The 17,577-nt window shown below is 43.2% G+C and overlaps 1 protein-coding gene across 1 annotated transcript; it reads right to left on the bottom strand.

The window, feature by feature from the left end:
- Positions 1-2,171: 2,171 nt before the first annotated feature.
- On the bottom strand, positions 2,172-15,909 carry RPN1 (ribophorin I). The gene is made up of 10 exons (XM_079967757.1): positions 15,565-15,909; positions 12,274-12,338; positions 9,808-10,114; positions 8,572-8,781; positions 7,306-7,498; positions 6,585-6,684; positions 6,003-6,141; positions 5,605-5,724; positions 4,523-4,768; positions 2,172-3,068 (listed from the first exon to the last, which is right to left on the bottom strand). The coding sequence occupies exons 1-10, from the start codon at positions 15,877-15,879 to the stop codon at positions 2,886-2,888; spliced, it is 1,878 nt and encodes a 625-aa protein (XP_079823883.1). The 5' UTR covers positions 15,880-15,909; the 3' UTR covers positions 2,172-2,885.
- Positions 15,910-17,577: the final 1,668 nt, after the last annotated feature.

Here is a 17,577-nt window from a genome sequence, read left to right as displayed (position 1 = left end):
CCCGAGCCTAAAATCCAGAGAGGTATAAAGTCAGGGGGGTTAACTAGTAGTAGGAGCAGTTTCCTCGATTACCTGCAAGAGCATGAGAACCAGATTTGCTTCATTCTGTTCCCTCAGTTTTTAAGACTCCGGCTTCTAACTCCTCCCACTATTAAATGTCAACAGCTATAGAATTGGCTCGAGTTAAACAAATTAGAGACATCAGGTGGTTCAAATACCATGACTACACCTGTCCCTTTGGGGGGGGGGCACTTTCATGGTTTAGGATGCCTGAAGCTCATGCTTGATAATTCTTTGGCACAAAATCGGTGTTCCATGAGTAACCAATATGCTGTAATTATAGTCAATCAACAAAGACTTCAGAGCCAGAATGATATAGGGCAGATGGGAGCTGACACTTCAAGACTAGCTTGAGTCAAATCAGGCCATCGTATCTTCCTCATTCTGGCAACAGCATCATACTAATTAGCACTGTGATAATTCAGAACTATAAGAGCACTGTACCTCAGGCACCGAAAGAGTAAAGAAGCTACAAAAACTAAAGTACCCTTATGGCAAAGCAAACGGTAAGGAAGCAGAGATGGACAGCTGTGCACTTAAGAGTTGCCTATCTTGTAACGCAGCCCAGGGTACCCTTTCCTTACCTTAAAAGCTAAATAGTGCCTTGCTTTCAAGCTCCTTATCTCATAAATGTCATTCAATGGAAGTGGTACATGAATGGAAACTTAAGATATTAAGATCCTCTATAAACTGGACAAATATTTCAATTTATCCTTACAATTCAAATGATGGACACATTCACTTACAAGGCCACACAGAGATGGCAAGAAGGGTATCTCCCTAAACAAGGTTCTTAAGGCAGAAGTCACTTTTAAATTTTAAGCTTTAGGTCAGGGATGAGAAACCTGCAGTCCTGCAAATATTGCTTGACTACAACTCCTACAATCCCCAATCATGGAGTTAGAATTCAACTTTTGGGAGTGCTGCCACAGGATCCTCATCCCTGGCTTAGGTATTTGGCAGTCAGATTATTTGTGAGCCCTTTCACATTGCCAGACAGTTTTAACCCCGAGAGAACTTCACTATGCAGAGTCTTGTAGCGATTATCATGGTAACTCAGTGGCTACTGCTGTAATTCTCATTGTAGGGCAAATGCAGATACTGTGTGAAGAAGAGTTAGTGTACATGAATGAGGCTGACACTTAAAAGTGATTGCTTAATTGCATGGTATGAAGATATGTGTGTTGGGGAATCAACGCTACAAGATAAACATGTGTTTACCTACATGTATTAAAAAAAAAATCAGTGGTGGAAGTTACCTTCTCATCTTAAGAAATTAACAGAATATTGACTTCTTGCTTTCCAGTGAGCTTGGCGCCATCTGGTGCGTAAACTAGGTCAAACCAAATCACAAGCTATTTATAGTCAATGGATACTCCCTCAAGGGGGAACTGGCTTTTCACACAAGGCTCATTCCTCTCATAACACACTTTTTGTTAACCAATGCATTACAATGAGAAGAAGATCCCCCAGTTCTGTCCTGTGATTTTATCTATGTTGTGCGCAGTGGCAAGAGAAATCTTAGGAATTTTTGTCCACCCGCAGCAACTTACATGCCATATTAAAAAATGAAATAAAAACTTAAGCTGTTCAAGGCAAAATGAAGAGGGGGGAAAACCTCAGAAATAATTTACCTGGGAAATGCACTCTCCTCCCCATCTAAAAAGCGAAAAGGAACAGGGGAATGTGTGTTAAACTCTCTGGAAAAGGAGTCATAAAGTTTGACAAAAATGGTTCTGCCTATGAAACTTCCAAGTGATAGCATCCTGCATCAGAAACTGCTAGTTCCCTGCTATTTTGCACTGGTCGATTATTAGGTGATTCAGCATTACATCTTGAAGTATATTCTACAGAGTTTTGACCAGGTCAAACAACGCCTAAAAATCACACACATTCATAGAAAGATTCAACTATTGCTACAATCAGCATTAATGCAAGTCAGTTGGTTACTGACTGCAGTACTCATTCTAAAAGCTCTTAACAGCTTAGAGGTTCATAATTCTTACACAAGATGAAGCATGAGATAAAGATAGCCGATTAAACATAATGTGGTGCTCATTACAGGAATCCAAAAGGCACAGGACACTCTAATAATAATAAGAGGAAGAAAGTAGAGGCAGAAGATCCATACATCTTTATTTCAGTTTGATCTTCCCTACAATTTTTTTTTAAAGAAACAAACCATCTGAGGAAAAGCACAGGCTTCTAAGCAAATGAACCTCACCCGCTCCCTTCTCTTTCCCTGGACTCTACCCCAACACTGAATTTCAAAAGAGGCTCAGAAAGTTCAGGGACAAGAATCTCATTTAGTGCGACAAATAGTTAAAAAAAAATCCTTTGTTCAAGTTACTTAACCGTATCCCCATCTCCAAAATATAAAAAAGTATAAATTCAAAGGTGGGGGACAGAAGGAAAGATTTGCTACCAAACCTTTGAATAAAACAGTTGTATTTATTCTCTGACTGAGACATTCAGTGCCAGTACAGGACCTGTGTGCATGCTTCCCTACTGAAAATTAGGGGGCCTCTCAGCAGACTTTGAAGTCGTGCTAGTAACACTTTGAGGACTATGGTTTCATTTAAGTCCAAGGCATGGTATAAATACACCTCTTCTGTATAATAGGTGTATCACAGAGCAAACAGGTCCTAAAAGTGACTAATACCACATTTTGGAGGCGATTTCCAAAAACTTTTTCCTTGCCGCAGTTTTGTAGGCTAGACACACCTCTCTCCCCCCCCCCCATTCCCCAACTTGGTGTGGCTCAGTATGCTCATTGAACCTTCTTCCACCCCTTTTAGCTCTTTCCCAAACTTTTTACTTCTAACTTATAGCGCATCAAGGATGTTGTCGATTTTGGTGATCAGCTCCTGACGCTTGTTAGAATGCATCTTCTCATTCTCGATGTATGTATCCTTCTTAAGCTTGCCGACAACCAGCCGCTCAGCCTCCACAGAAGATTTCAGGACCAGCTCCTTTACTTGGCTGTCAAGTTTCTGAATTTCGCTAACCTTGGAAGAAATTTGGGACAAAACGTTAGGTGACTGGACAACACCATAGCCATACAAAGCAATGGTAATAGGGTGCTTTCATTTTATTTTTAGTCACCCTAGAAGTAGTAGATTTGCAAACAGTTACAGTCGTACTTTTGAAGTTGAACAGAATCCATTCTGGAAGTCCATTTGACTTTCAAAACATTTGAAAACCAATGCGTGGAAGCCGCAGAAACCCCGTCGGATGTTTGGCTTCCAAAAATAGTTTGCAAACAGGAATGGTCACTTCCAGGTTTTTGCAGGGCTCGAGAACTAAGCTGTTCGAAAACCAAGGTACGACTGTATATGGCAAACTATACAATGATATGTTAGAAGCTACACCCATTTAAACTTTACATTTAATGGTTCTGAATATGGACACTTACTGCAACAAACATGTCAGTGCTGGTTCCATGATAGTAAGAGCACTTGATTATGCTACATTTCATTCATACTTTGTTTTTGAGAAATGAAATGCCTTCTAACCTTCCTTCCATTTTATAGCAAAACATCAGCAGAGGAATATGTAGAGATAACAGCTACAGTGTGTGTGCACAGCCCCTCCACTCAGCCCTCCTCCAAGTTACCAAGGGAGCTTTCAGCTAACTGCAGCTGAGTATTAATGAACAGAATGCATTAAGAGCCCTTCCGTTGCAAACTATGCATTGACATCCTGGCAAAAGTGACCATCTTCAAGATAGATATATTCACCAACAGTTCCAGGGAGATCTACTGAATGCATCTCCTATTGTGGGTGAAAGTTTCACTCAAAGCAGAGTAGAAGCAGTCTGCTAAGAGAATGACACGTGGGCCACATTTGTGCCTAAGGATTAATACAACTTAAAATCGGGAAGTCAGGATGCCTTAGGCTTCGCTCACCAATGTTGAGCAGCAGCTTTCAAAAAACATTCCATTTCAAAGCAGTAGGCATGTTAGGTAAGTGGTAGCCAGAAGGCTTAATTCACCCAGAGGGGCTTGATGTATTCCCCACACAACATTAAAACATTTGGAGCAAACTTGCTACCTTCAGGGCCTACTCACTGAGAGAAGGGCTTGGCTGAATGTGGTGGAGGACCCTGGCCAATGCATCTCATCAAGCGGGGATAGTCAACAGTCCTGGTTTAGATATTTTATACAGGTAGCGCAATATTTAAAGCCATGGCAGAATGAAAACGGGGAAATTCCCCCAAGGCTCTCCAGCCTTATGGAGGAATGCTTGGAAATAAAACTATCAAGGAACCTAGAAATCTCAACTTTAGCAGTATTATTCTGGAATCATCATGATACACTGTAAACACAGAACGAAGGCAACAAAAAAGAATTTCTTTAAAGTGTGAGGAAAATATCTGCCTTGGGAATGACAAGAGAAAAGGCAGTTTAGAATAAAGGCAGTACAGTAACAATACACACTAAGGAGGCCAACGGATTCTTACTTTGTCACACAAGTCAGAGCCTTCTGTCTTCAGCTTGGACTGCAATGAAGCTATTTCGTTGGTTAAGGCCTTATGTTCAGTCTCCAGTGATTTTTTGCCACTGTTTAGGTTTGAAATATCCCGTGACTGCTTATACTTATTCACAGCTTCATCAAAATGGCGGTACAGACGTAGTCTCTTATTCACCAGGGTGAGAACTTGCTCTGTGATGCAGGCAACTTTCATCCTAGCTTCTGCTGCTGGGTCCTGCAAAAGCACAATGGCTTAAATACTTGTTACAGTATACAGTGCATTCTGAGTGTCCAGAAAGTGTTTTGTGTGCTCTCTCGGTAGTCCTTACCACAACCCTATAAGATCTGTCAGCATAACCTCCACCTTGGAAATAAAAGACCGAGGCAGAGAGATTGGCATACCTAAAGTCTATCTAGAGAGTCGAAAGGGAAAAGGCAAGATCTAAACCAAAGGAGTTCCTAGTTCACAATTCTGTCGCTTATTCACTACACTGGCTAAATTCATCAGACAGACTTTACCAAAATAGTTGTTTGCAGCAAAGTGCAAAAACAAGAAACACTGAGGAGTTCCATTTGCTTCAAACAGACTTCTATGTGATAATGAAACAAGGATATCCACTGTGCAAGCCATCTTGACTGAATCAAAATTAATTAAAACATGGACCAAAATGCCATTTTAAAAGTCTACTTCATTCTGTGAAAATTAATAGATGAAGAATTTTGGCCAATTTGGATCTTAGCAGTGCTTTGAAAAAGGCAAGCCCTAACACAACATGCTCATTTATTGACTCAAAGAATTAATGTATTTCAAGTATAGTTTGCCTATGCTAAGAAACTATTAAATTTCAGAGCACCGCTGATATAAAGATAAGGTAATAGCTTGCTCTCGCAATATATCCATATTTTACAAAAAGAGTAAGTGCTACCTCACATAGAAACAGCAGCGAATCCAGTACTCTAGCAGTCAGTGCAAGGGCATTTAATACCAAGGAAAGGGCTCTCCCAAAGGAAACAGTGAGACCAACCCTCCTGCCACATCCTCCCTGTTTCATCGTGCCTCTACTGCAGTACCTTAGTGATAGAGAAGTCCAGCCTCACGTAGAGGATCACTGTAAAGAACAGGATGTAGAAGGCTCCAACTACCAGGAGAGGTTCTTGCAGCATCAGGATCTTGTTAAAATTATAGTGCACCTAGGAAGAGCAGGGCAAGCAGTGAGAAGAGCGTAAACTTCCATTAGTCAAGATGACATGCTACCCACCTTACATTCCTATACGTAAGAACAATGAGATACTTGGACATTTAAGACGCAGCTCAGAACTCAAGAGTGAAGCTCAATCTTTTCACTGATCTATGAACGTGGTCTGTTGCTATTGCAGCCATGTCACTTGCTAGAGAGCAATCTGGGCTGCAAAGATGAGCGCGGTACTTCTCATTATTAATGCTATCTAAGCAAAGGGCTTATGCTTACCACAATATCCTGGATGTGCTGCTCAACTAGGTTGTTCTTGTGCGCAACTATGACTGGACGGCCAAAGGTGTCCAAATAGGTGTAGTGAAGTTCATCAGGTGCCCGGCTGATGTCATATGGACTATCCACATGGATATTCCTGCAAACAGAGGTGTATACAATACTGTTAGCTGTCCCAGGAAAAACTTAACCTGGTTGTTGTTGGGGGGGGGTGAGAAATTAGCCCTGGATTAGCCCCTGCCCTCCGATGTTCATGGCTGGGGCATGGTCCTTTGCAAGTAAAGCTGTGCACATGAGCTGCCACTCACACACAGGGGCTGCATGTAACTGGGATGCCTGGCTGTGTTGGTATCCTGATTGAGTGGTGTCCCTGTGCACAAGCAGCTGCTCAAACATACGAGTTCCTTTGCAGACAACCATGCTCCACACACTGTCATTATACAGGGCAGGGGGATGTGGAATTGAGACAGGGACATAAATGCTGCTCCTTCTTGCTTCACCATAAGCAGAATAATGCATAAGCAGGCCATGTGTTTTTTGGCTGACACAAAGTGCCTTGATCTCAACCATATTATTACTTACTTGGCACCTTCTGGAAGGATTATCTTTACAGTTAGTGAGTCTGTAACTTGCTCATCAAACACGTGGTCAACAAATCTCATCTTCAGGGCATACTGATCACCTGGGAAACAAAAACCAAGAGGACACTATTATTTTTTCAATGTATCAGGATACCAGCTATGAAAGCCCTGTTGGGTAAAACAGTCACAAGTTTAAAGGCGAGCTTAAAAAAGCCCCATTAAGTGCCATTACAACTTGTTTTAGCTGCATGTTGCTTACTCGCAGTAAAGTTCAGCAATATCCACACTATTACTGTGATAACACATTGAATTGTGCACCCAGCATAAGCAGTGCAGAACACAAAGCTTAGTACAGCTTAGCTGGATATCCCCCATTGACCACACTGTATATCATTTTGTATGTTTTGGGAAAGGAACAAATGGTGTCAGGAGAGTAGGAAGTGCGGGGAGGTGTGCCTGAGAGCAAACCTGAAGGAGCTTCTAACCATGCACGGCATTTTTCAGGAGATGCCTGCATCATTTAAATTCATATAATCAAGTACTGAGATGCACTTTAACAGTACAGAACCTGGTTTCTGAGCACGTATGTACAAATAATAAAAATAAGAATCTTTGGAATTCCAAATATACCATTCTGCATAGAACTGCAGACAGTGAATAGCTTTGTACTCCAGTTGCTCAAATTATATTCCAGATGCTACTACCGTAACAAAGAAACCTACCAAGATTAAAGAGGTATTCATAGCTAGGCAGGTTATAACCAATGATGTAATGTGTCTTCCAACCACCAAATAGGGGGAAGCGAGGGCGGATCTCCATTTCCACAGAGTCATCCAGGATGAGGAGATGACTGGTGGATATGTTGCCAATTTCATCTCTGTAATACACATCTTGAGCAGCAGCAGGAAGGATAGTCTGCAAAAGCAAGATAAGCACTTAATGTCAAATTCACCAGTACCGATAATTGGGGCACTTGCTAGTCACTGTTTTTAAGAGTGCATTTTCACTAAAAGCAAAGAGTTATCTCCATTCTCACAGCAGTTGCAACCACAGTATAAGCAAATCATATACAGCAGACTGAATTTAAAAAATCACATTGGAAGAGATTCTGGTCATACAGTCCAACCCTCTGCCCTAAAGTATCGCCAGCCAATGCTTGCCTGATCTTTCCTTCAAAGTTCTCAGGTTCTAAATGTAGTGCCTACATTTCTAAAGAGTACAATACAATGCTACCTTGGTCAACGAACAGTCCTGTTAACGAACACTTTGAACAACGGACTCCGCAAAACCGGACGTAGGTGTTCCGGTTAGCACACTTTGCCCCGGAAGATGAATGGAAGACAAACACGGGCGGTGGGAGGCCTCATTAGGGAAAACACACAGCTCGGGTTAAGAACGCTTTGATCAAAGAACAGACCTCCAGAACGGATTAAGTTTGTAACCCGAAGTACCACTGTATGTACCTTTTTTTTATTACTGTGTTTCCTAAGTCAATCACTGTAATTATTTTAATATTTAATACCTTTTAGTTTTAAAATGCTGTCTGAGCAATTCTTCCAAAAGTTAGAAAGGGAATCTTCTCACCCGCTGCCCCCTTTAGCTTTGTTCCAAAACAGAAGAATGGTGGGGAAGGCAAGCGACCTAAGGCTGCAATCCTAACCATATTTAAACAGACCTAAGTCTTACTGATTTCAATGGGGCTTGTTCCCAGACAAGTAGGGTTAAGATTGTGCCCTAAGCCTGTACTTCCATATCAGAAACAAGAAGCAACATAAAAAAGGGACAGAAAGAAAGTTTCCAGTAAGGCACCATCTCCTCAAAAGCAGATCAGTAGCAATGCTGCCTTGCTGTCCCCTTCCCTACCCCCAAAGCCTGGTCCTTTCTGGCAAGGGGAAGAGGAACTGTTTACTTACACTTATACACACACACACACACACACACACACCCCAGGCTCCTTTTAAGACAAAGAGAAATATGCAAGGGTAGACCTTGAAAGACTTCACAGAGGATATTCCACTGTCCGGCTGTCTTTGGTAGTCATATCTGGAGAAAGGCCCTTTGAGCACAGCTCCTGTGTGCTTCAAGTCAACAGTCTCTTCTACAGCAATGTTGCCCCAGTGAGAAACTTCAATGACACGTGTCATGGTAGTGATAGTCAGGAACGGACTGTTGTTTTCATAATGCACCTTAAGGTTATCCTAAGAAGAAACATCAAAGTAGAAACTGAAGACTTTCTGTGCTCGAGTGTGTTGTAGAAAAAGCCATTTCATTTACAGCAATGCCTATTAAGAAGACCTACTTGCAAATCAGACTCTCAATCATTTTTGTTGAGGTATTACACAATCTATGTATTGATTGAAATATTGCACAATACTCATTAAGAAATGTTGGCTAGATCTAGCAAGGATCCATCTTGTCCAGCATTCAGCCTCCGACACAAGTAAGCTTCTGAGAAGCTCATAAGCAGGGCATTAAAGAAACAGTATTTCATTGCCTACCCCCAATATGCACTTAGAATCATGGAACTGTAGTGATGGAAGGGACCATGAGGGTCATCTCATCCAACCCTCTGCAATGCCAGAATATTTTGCCCATTGTGGGGCTTGAACCCATGACCCTGAGATTAAGAGTCTCGTGCTCTACTGACTGAGCTATCCCAGTCAGAAGGTGTCTATGCTGAGAAACCACATGTGGAATAATGTGAGCAATATCCATAGACAGTGGCTGCATTACTTTTTCTGAGCCCATTAGAAATCTGTAATAGCACACACACAAAAAGTGCCTTGTCTGTTTTGAAAGATTAAAGGCTTGGTGCCCTTTGGCTGAATCTTGTAAATACTAGCATGTTTCTGTGCTGGCCAGGGAGGAGAAGAAGCCTCTTGGCAGACCTGCAAAAAAACTGTATTGTGCCAAAGGCTGGCAGGCAGAGGAACACAGCAATCTCTCTCTTCTTCTCTAGTCCACTCACTGGCGTGCATATAACCTCATGTACTCACCTGTGCGGTATTCTTTGTCCACCCAAGATGAACAGGTGGAGTTGTTACATATAAGGCAGCTTTAGTTTACTTTAGTTCCTTTTAAGCCCCTTACATTCCTGGCTTTTGGATTTATATTAATCATTTGACACAGCAGAATGGCATGCATGTATTTTAATTCTACATGAGTGACAAATTCCTTTTAAACAGTTTCTCTCCTAGGAACATTAACTGGGATTAAGAGTTTACCTCACTGTATGGTGGAACATCCCTGAAGGGTCCATATTCAATCATGTCCTCTGACCGACTAGGATTGCCTAGTTTGGTGTAGCTTTCCACATTCCTTGAGGCCAGTTTAATCCGAGTAGTTTGGGTCTTGGTTGGATACGGAGAGTAAAAATAATGATTGCCCTCAAAAACCACAAACTGTTTCTCTGCTTGGGTGATATGAGTTGGGTACGGCTGCAGGACATGTGTAAAAACCGTTTCAACAGATAAGCGAATCTTTCCACCTGGAGCCAAAGGAGATGGCAGTTTTACAGTGAAGAATTTGCCACTGTAAAGGAGAAAAACAGACAGAAAAATCAATCTGGCTCTGCTGGCTTTACAGACACCCATAAGCATGGAAAGAGGCTCAACAAAGATCCTCACTGAAGAATATATCATCTCCACCTTCATTTGTCTGCTGCAGTTCTGGACCACATAGTGGTTTGAGTGTAGACTAAAGTTCAAATCCCCACTCACTGGATGATCTTGGACTAGTCAGAGTTTCTCAACCTAATCTATTTCACAAAGTTGTTGTGAGGATAAAAGATGAAATATAAATGTAATAATAAATGTAATGCTGTGGATACCAAAACCATCTTTGTATTCCTAGCTCAGTTATACTAGCCTGGGTTTAATCAAAATGGCAGTAACGTGGCCCACTGCTGTCAGCAATCAGAACATGGACTCTTGGGAACGTTTGCTATTTCAGAGAACCCTGATCACAATTGACGAATGTTATAACAGCTAACAGTTTGATTTAAATGTCAAAAGATATATTGCAATAGCTTTTAAAAACTGGTCAGTAACGACTGGCAACAGATAGGCTGGATGTGAGCTAATAAAACTGAAGCTGAATCCTGAAAAGACAGAGGTTTTGTGTGCCCCATTGTGACACCTGGGAGGTGGGGAGGCAGTCTGCCTTGCACTCCCATGAAAGGAGCAGGTTTGTAGCTGGGGAAGGCGTTTTCCTGGATTTAAAGTGTCACTGGAGGATCAGGTAGCTAGGAATGCCTTTTTTCAGTTCTAGCCGGTTCGCCAGCTACAGCCCATTTTGGATACAGATCACTTGGCCACTTCTTGATCTGGTAACTTCCAGACTGGATTACAGCAATGCACTCTATACAGGGCTGCCCTTGAAGATGACTTGGAAACTTTGATTGGTCCAAAATGCAGCAGCTAAATTACTGGTTGCAGTTTAGTTCAGATCTCACATAACCTCCTGTGCTAAAACAGCTGCATTGATTGCCAGTTCATTTCTGGGCCCAGTTCAAGGCACTCACATTAATGTTCAAAGCCCTAAACGACTCAGGCCCCAAATACCTAAAAGACCACCTCCTTCCTTACAGACCCTTGTTGTGGATTTCTTCAAGCAGTACATCAAGGAAAGTTTAAGGCAGCTTTATTTGGTCAAATGTAACATTTGGGGGAAGTCACCAGGGTGAATTCCAGCATCCCTAGGAATACCTGAGTTTTTTATAAGGTTTCTAAGCTCCTAACACATGCACAATACCCAAGTACCATACATAGCATGGGTCTTATCAGGTAACTAAGCAACTGAAGTCTTATCAGGAGAGACAGTACAAGGCTAAAAAGCTCATCTATCAGGGCCAGCACATTCCTTTGCAACATATTCAAAGACATCCTTTCTTTCTTCCAACAGCATTCTTTTCACAACTCTGTAACAGCTCTTCCCAGCTCTTCAATACATGCAGGCTATATTTCCCACCCCACTCTCTTAGGTGCTAAGATTGCCAGAGCGGGCACACTTGGTAGTTCCTCTGCATTCAAAAGCTTACGTGGTGGCGGCCTAGGAGAGGGTATTTTCTGTGGCAGCCCCTAAGTTCTGAACTCCCTCCCCACAGAGGTGCATCTGGCACTTTCATTATGGTGAACGCTGAAGACACACCTCTTTGCCCTGACTTTTGACACTTGAGGTGTACATTGATAGAACCCACCTTATTTCTGTAATTGTAAGTTGTTTTACTAGTATGGTCTTGTAATGTTGTAACCCATTCTGCGGGCAGGTAAATGATGATAATGATAGTGATAATTTTTTGTTTCCAATAGACAGGTTTAGGCTTCTAAGAAGCAAGCAGATTATAATGCAACTCTGTGAATTACTATGCCTCCCAATTTCAAGTGATAACTGCATGTCATCAGAATTGTCAGATTAGATTTGTTTTTCTTAATTTTTTAATCCAATAATCAAAAAGAAAGCAACTATTAAAATAGTATCTGAAGTCTTAGATTTTCTATGATTCTGCAGGGCTACAAGCAAACGTATCTGACCTAGTACAATATTTATTTTTTAAGAAACACTTTGGAAATTACAAAAATATAAAGTCTGAATGTGCTAAGTATATGCGTCATACAGACTGGGCGCAAATTCTTCAGTGCATATTTTGTGGCAAACCTGGATATGATATAGTTTCCCTTGGCAAAACTCACCTTTTACCTTTTACCTTTGTCTCCTTCAACTCAAGAGTACTCTCTTCTTCTTCCTCGCCTTTCACCTATAAAAAACGATTAAATTCAAGTTTGGTCATTGTTACCATTTACATTTTCCATCTGAGACAGCTGAATTCATCACAAGTGCTAATTCCTACTCCCAGGGGTCTGCAAGTCAGCAAAGACACACTTCAATTTAACACACACACACACACACACACACACACACACCAATAATTAGCCATCCAATCATGAACAAGTTGTTGGCTAACTCCACAATCCCTGCATTATCTAAAAGCAACATACACAGAGGTCTGTTAAACCCTTGAGACTCTTATACAAGAACACGTAAATACTGGCTTGGATTACTAACCAAGCCCATTGTCTGCAGCTGTCATTCACCCCTTCCTTCCTGGAGTCCTGCGGCATTTTGAAGAACCTGGAGAATGGAGGGGTGTTTGCTTTTCTGAAGGGATCCTGCAGAAGGAGCAAGCAACAATGTGCTGCTGTCTCCTGCAAATTTCAAACTATGAGAAAGCATTCCTCCCTTTTCTGTGTGGTGATTTTGAAGAGGCAAATCTTTTCCCTCTGAATTTGGCTTCTGTAATTCTAAAGCAACAGTGAGGCACTACTGGTGCTTTCTGCAGAAGCCAAAACAACAGAGATAAAGCACATTTTTCTTCTGCTTACTGGACAGGGAGTACACACACTGCTGGCAAACAGGTAGGCAAGTTCTGGAACCCTGTTACTGTGTTAGCTTCAGAACAAGAGGCATACAGTAGTGATTTATGGGATGCAAGTTCTGATCAAAGACTTGCTGTACTTCTACCAGAAGTCTTTTGTGAGAACTCACTGAATAGCCACAACTAGACAGACAAGTGTTGGATGACATGATTTGTTGAAAACAGTCCTGATTTTACTTTCCCCAACAGCCTCCCCAATGTTACAATGACAGATGATGCACCTGACAGCACTTTTCTTCTTAATTTGAGAGTAAACTGGCCAAAATTAAAAAAGATACATGTGATGCTTTCAGGTCCTTGGGAAGGGGTTCACTAGAAAGTAAAGGCATGGCTAGGATGTAGAATTGTTTTACTGATAATTCATATCTTCAGACCCAAATATATATGTACACCTACCCCCAGGTCAAAAATAATAATTACTTCCATTTTTTAATCTACAAAGGGCTTCACAGGCCTCTCACTGTAACTCTAAGATGGATCAAAACTACCAGATACTGCAACCAGTATCTGATTGTCCAAGGACTATCAAGAAATTCATGTATGAGAGTGCAATGCCTATCCATATTCAGCATTATCCACTATCCCATAGGCCAGCAAGTATTCCCATTTTGCAAAATGATGAAATAGAAGACAACGGCAATTATCCTATGCATATAGTTACAAGGAAGCAAGTTCCATTATTTAGAATGGGACTGTAAATAACATGAGAAATCATACTTGGGGGGTAGCTTTGCCTAACGTGGTGTCCTCCCATTGTTTTTGACACCACCACCCAGGTTGACTGGGAACCAGCTGAAGGGCACCAGGTTGGTGATTGCATAGGGAGCAGGGCCTAGGTTCCAATGAGCTCACTTTTGGCCATCAGATACAATGCCAAAGACTCAGTCCACTACCCTTACTGCCTTCACCTACCTTTACTGTACGTACTTACAACCCTTTCTTCCAAAGGCAAAATAAGCTTAGCTCATGTTTCTAGCTGCTATTACATTCCTTAAAATCAAGTTGCCTTGCGGAATGAATTCTCTGCAGCAAATGGGAACATAGGAAGCTACCTTTTATCAAGTCAGGCCACTGGTCCATCCAGCTCACTGACTGGAAGCCACTATCCGGGATTTCAGACTGGGCTTTCTCCTAGTCCTTTCTAGGAATACTAGTTATTGCACATGGGACTTTCTATATTCAAATCAGATGCTCTACCACCAAGCTACAGTACTTTCCAAATAGCTGTGACTGCTCACTTTCTAATAACAGAGCACACTCCACTATGGTATCTGCAGCCATTCATGGTTCAGGACAGAGCTTCAACTAACCAGTTTTCATTAACACATTGCCACACAGATCGAAGCAGCTAAAACACACCTTCTAGAAAGGCTTTCTCCTAAGCTCACATTTACGAACACCTCCAATTATTGCAGGCAGGCAGGAAACACAGGCAGCAATGAATAATAATGAGCCACTTAAATGTTCTGATGCCAGCAGCCTGCTGTTCAGCTAGCCACAGGCCTTGCAAACGCATGCGTTATGCGGTTTTATAGACATGCCTTGAGATCCACGCCTCCTTCCCTCTAGGTTGCCACTGGTTGCTCTCCGATTGCAGCACTTACGCTTACGTGTCAGTATATGCCAGGCCATTTACTACAGCAGCAGCAGCTCTGAAGGGAGTCAGCAGCCAGGAAGAGGAGAAATAAAACAAATACGTGGTGAGCACTGCTGCAAAGTGACAACCCTTTCCAGGACACTGTCTGGGTCAAAAAGCTGGCAAACCCCCAAAGGGCAGCTTACGTGTAACTTTAGAAAAGACTTCTATTTCCAACCCCACGCCAATATGGATCACATATTCTGCTAACACTGCATTCCCAGATCACAATCCACTGTGTGTGCTGCCCAGAAGATCCCAGACTTTTATTTCAGGTGGACAAAAAATTGATAGGGTTTTCTTCGTGGCCCATATATCTCTGCAGCACGGCCTCCTCTACGGGAAGAAGGAGATAGCCACCCCAAATCTGCAGTTTAGCCTCCATCCCTGCTAACTATACGGGGAAAGGAGCCAAACACACCACAGTCAGTACAGTTAAGAAAGAAAGAAAGACAAACCCCTGAAATGCAATGCCATAGCGTTGATGAGGCGAGGGGAGGAGATGCTTTGGAAATTATATCCGCTCAAATGCCAGTAGCTCGGTACCAATAAGCGAACTTATTAGGGAATGAAAAGCTGCAGGGAATAGAGGCAGATGCCGAGGAAAAACCAAGAGGTGAAGGCAAAGTGGGATGGAGGGGGGAAGATGATTTTCGAAGCCTGGGCGCGGCGAGGGAAGGCGAATGAAAGGCAGAAGCACAACTCCTAGAAACATTTGCCCCGCGCGCAGAAGGAAAAGGAGAAGCGCGAGCGGGGAGGCGCCAGGGCTGGCCCAGAGCGCCGTCTCTGCGAGAGGCCGGAGGAGAGGGCGAACGAGGCTCGCGGGGCTCCGAGACATGAGGCGCGGCGGTGGGAAGGGCTTCGGAAGCGGAAGGCCGCGGAGGCTGCGCGTCCCGCCAGCAGCTCGCTCACCTGCACCCCCAGGTAGGCCAGGTGGCTTTCCAGGCCCGGGTCCAGAGCCAGCAGGAAGGAGGCAGCCGACCCGGAGCCCCCCGCGGGGTTGGCCAGGCTCAGCTCGGCCGTCACTTTGGCCAGGTGAGTGCCGAGGTCCACGGTCCTCTTCACTTCTTCGTTGACCAGCTCCGGGGCAGCCAGGGCGCCCCCCAAGCAGAGGAGGAGGAGGAGGGAGACGCGAGCGGCGCGGCTCTCCATGGCTGGCCACGCCGAGAGACTGAGCAGCCGAGCGAACCGGATAGACTCCCCTCCCTCGCGGCAAGGTTCATTCATCAGGCGGGCACAAGATGGCGCCCTCCACGCCGAGAGAAAGACAAGATGGCGGCGCCCAGAGGCCGTCGGCGCTCCAAGATGGCAGCGCGGACGACGGAGAGGGAGCGGCGGGGCCCTCCCCGTCACGTGGCCGAGGGTGCGAAGGGAGGAGCCTCCACAGCTGTAAAAGAAAACGTCAGGCTGAAAGCTGCCGGAATGCGTCAGATTGCAGCAGCCGTAGTAATGGATACCAGTGGGTCAGATGTTCGAATAATTTTTTTTTTAAAAAATAGGCAGTAAACTGCTCTTGGAGAAGTAAGCTGCTTATCCAGGGAGACCTTTATTCTCTAGTGTAACCTTTCCAAAATTCTAACATACGGTTTTCAAATTACTAAGAGAGAGTGTCCAGGTCTTTATGGGAAAACACAGAGAACAGTTTTATAGAAAACGGAAATTAGGTTGAGTGGCTAATCAATTATAATAAAGTTATAATGCATAAGCTTTCATGGGCTACAAGCCACTTTGTTGATTTTTCAGGTGCCAGGAGACTGCTAACAGAATAACAGGGCTACCTCTAGATATAAGATTAGGAGCTGCTTTTTCCGAGTACTTCAATGTTTGCTCTATCATTTGTATAGGAATTTAATTCTAATAACTACTGTATTATGGGTATATTTCTGTGTAATATGTTACATTTCTATATAGTTGGTTTATTATGAAAATACAGTGCACAATGATAATAGCAGAAGTTCATACTAACAGTGATTCTAGGGCTGAGAGAAAAAGCTCTGTTTATTCCACATCCCATGCATAAGGGAGTATGAAAAACTTTGAGCCAGGTCAGGGCAGAGCTTATCTGAGGCCCAGGGTGAGAGTCTTGTTAGAATAAACTTATCAATTCAAACAAAAAAGGCAGTTGGTCCTTGACGGAGGACCCTGACCAGCTTAGCCCTCCAAGGCCCACGGGCAAGCATACCCATCTGCCCCCCACAGGTCTGCTTTGAGCCTAAGGATGTCTCCAGGAAGAAATCTCTGAGAGTAAGAGCTGTTCAATGGTGGAACAAATTCTCTCAGAAAATGGTAGACTCTCTTTGGAGGTTTTTAAATAGAGATTGGGTCTGTCATGGATGCTTTAGTTTTTAAGCATTTGAGATTACTGCTTTTCAAGGGATTGGACTAGATGACCAACATTTCTATATAACTTTGAAGTTGCATAGCATCTGTATAACAGGCAGCCTCCAAACAAACAAAACAACTTAGAAGTGCACACTGACTTTGGAGTAGATCCCTTTGAACTCACAGAGATCTGCTTTTAAGTAAATATGCATAATTCACACTTATGTATATATTCTTAGTAAAGAGACCTCTGACCATTAGGTCCAATCGTGACTGACTCTGGGATTGCGGCGCTCATCTCGCTTTATTGGCTGAGGGAGCCGGCGTACAGCTTTTGGGTCATGTGGCCAGCATGACTAAGCTGCTTCTGGCGAACCAGAGCAGCACACGGAAATGCTGTTTACCTTCCCGCCGGAGTGGTTCCTATTTATCTACTTGCACTTTGATGTACAGTGGTACCTCGGGTTACATACGCTTCAGGTTACAGATGCTTCAGGTTACAGACTCCGCTAACCCAGAAATAGTACCTCGGGTTAAGAACTTTGCTTCAGGATGAGAACAGAAATCGTGCTCTGGCGGCACGGCGGCAGCAGGAGGCCCCAT

Source organism: Podarcis cretensis (genome assembly GCF_951804945.1).
Source record: "Podarcis cretensis genome assembly, chromosome: 2".
Classification (NCBI taxonomy): domain Eukaryota; kingdom Metazoa; phylum Chordata; class Lepidosauria; order Squamata; family Lacertidae; genus Podarcis; species Podarcis cretensis.
Note: the sequence above shows the minus strand (reverse complement) of the source record. Positions and strands in the feature narration are given on the sequence as shown.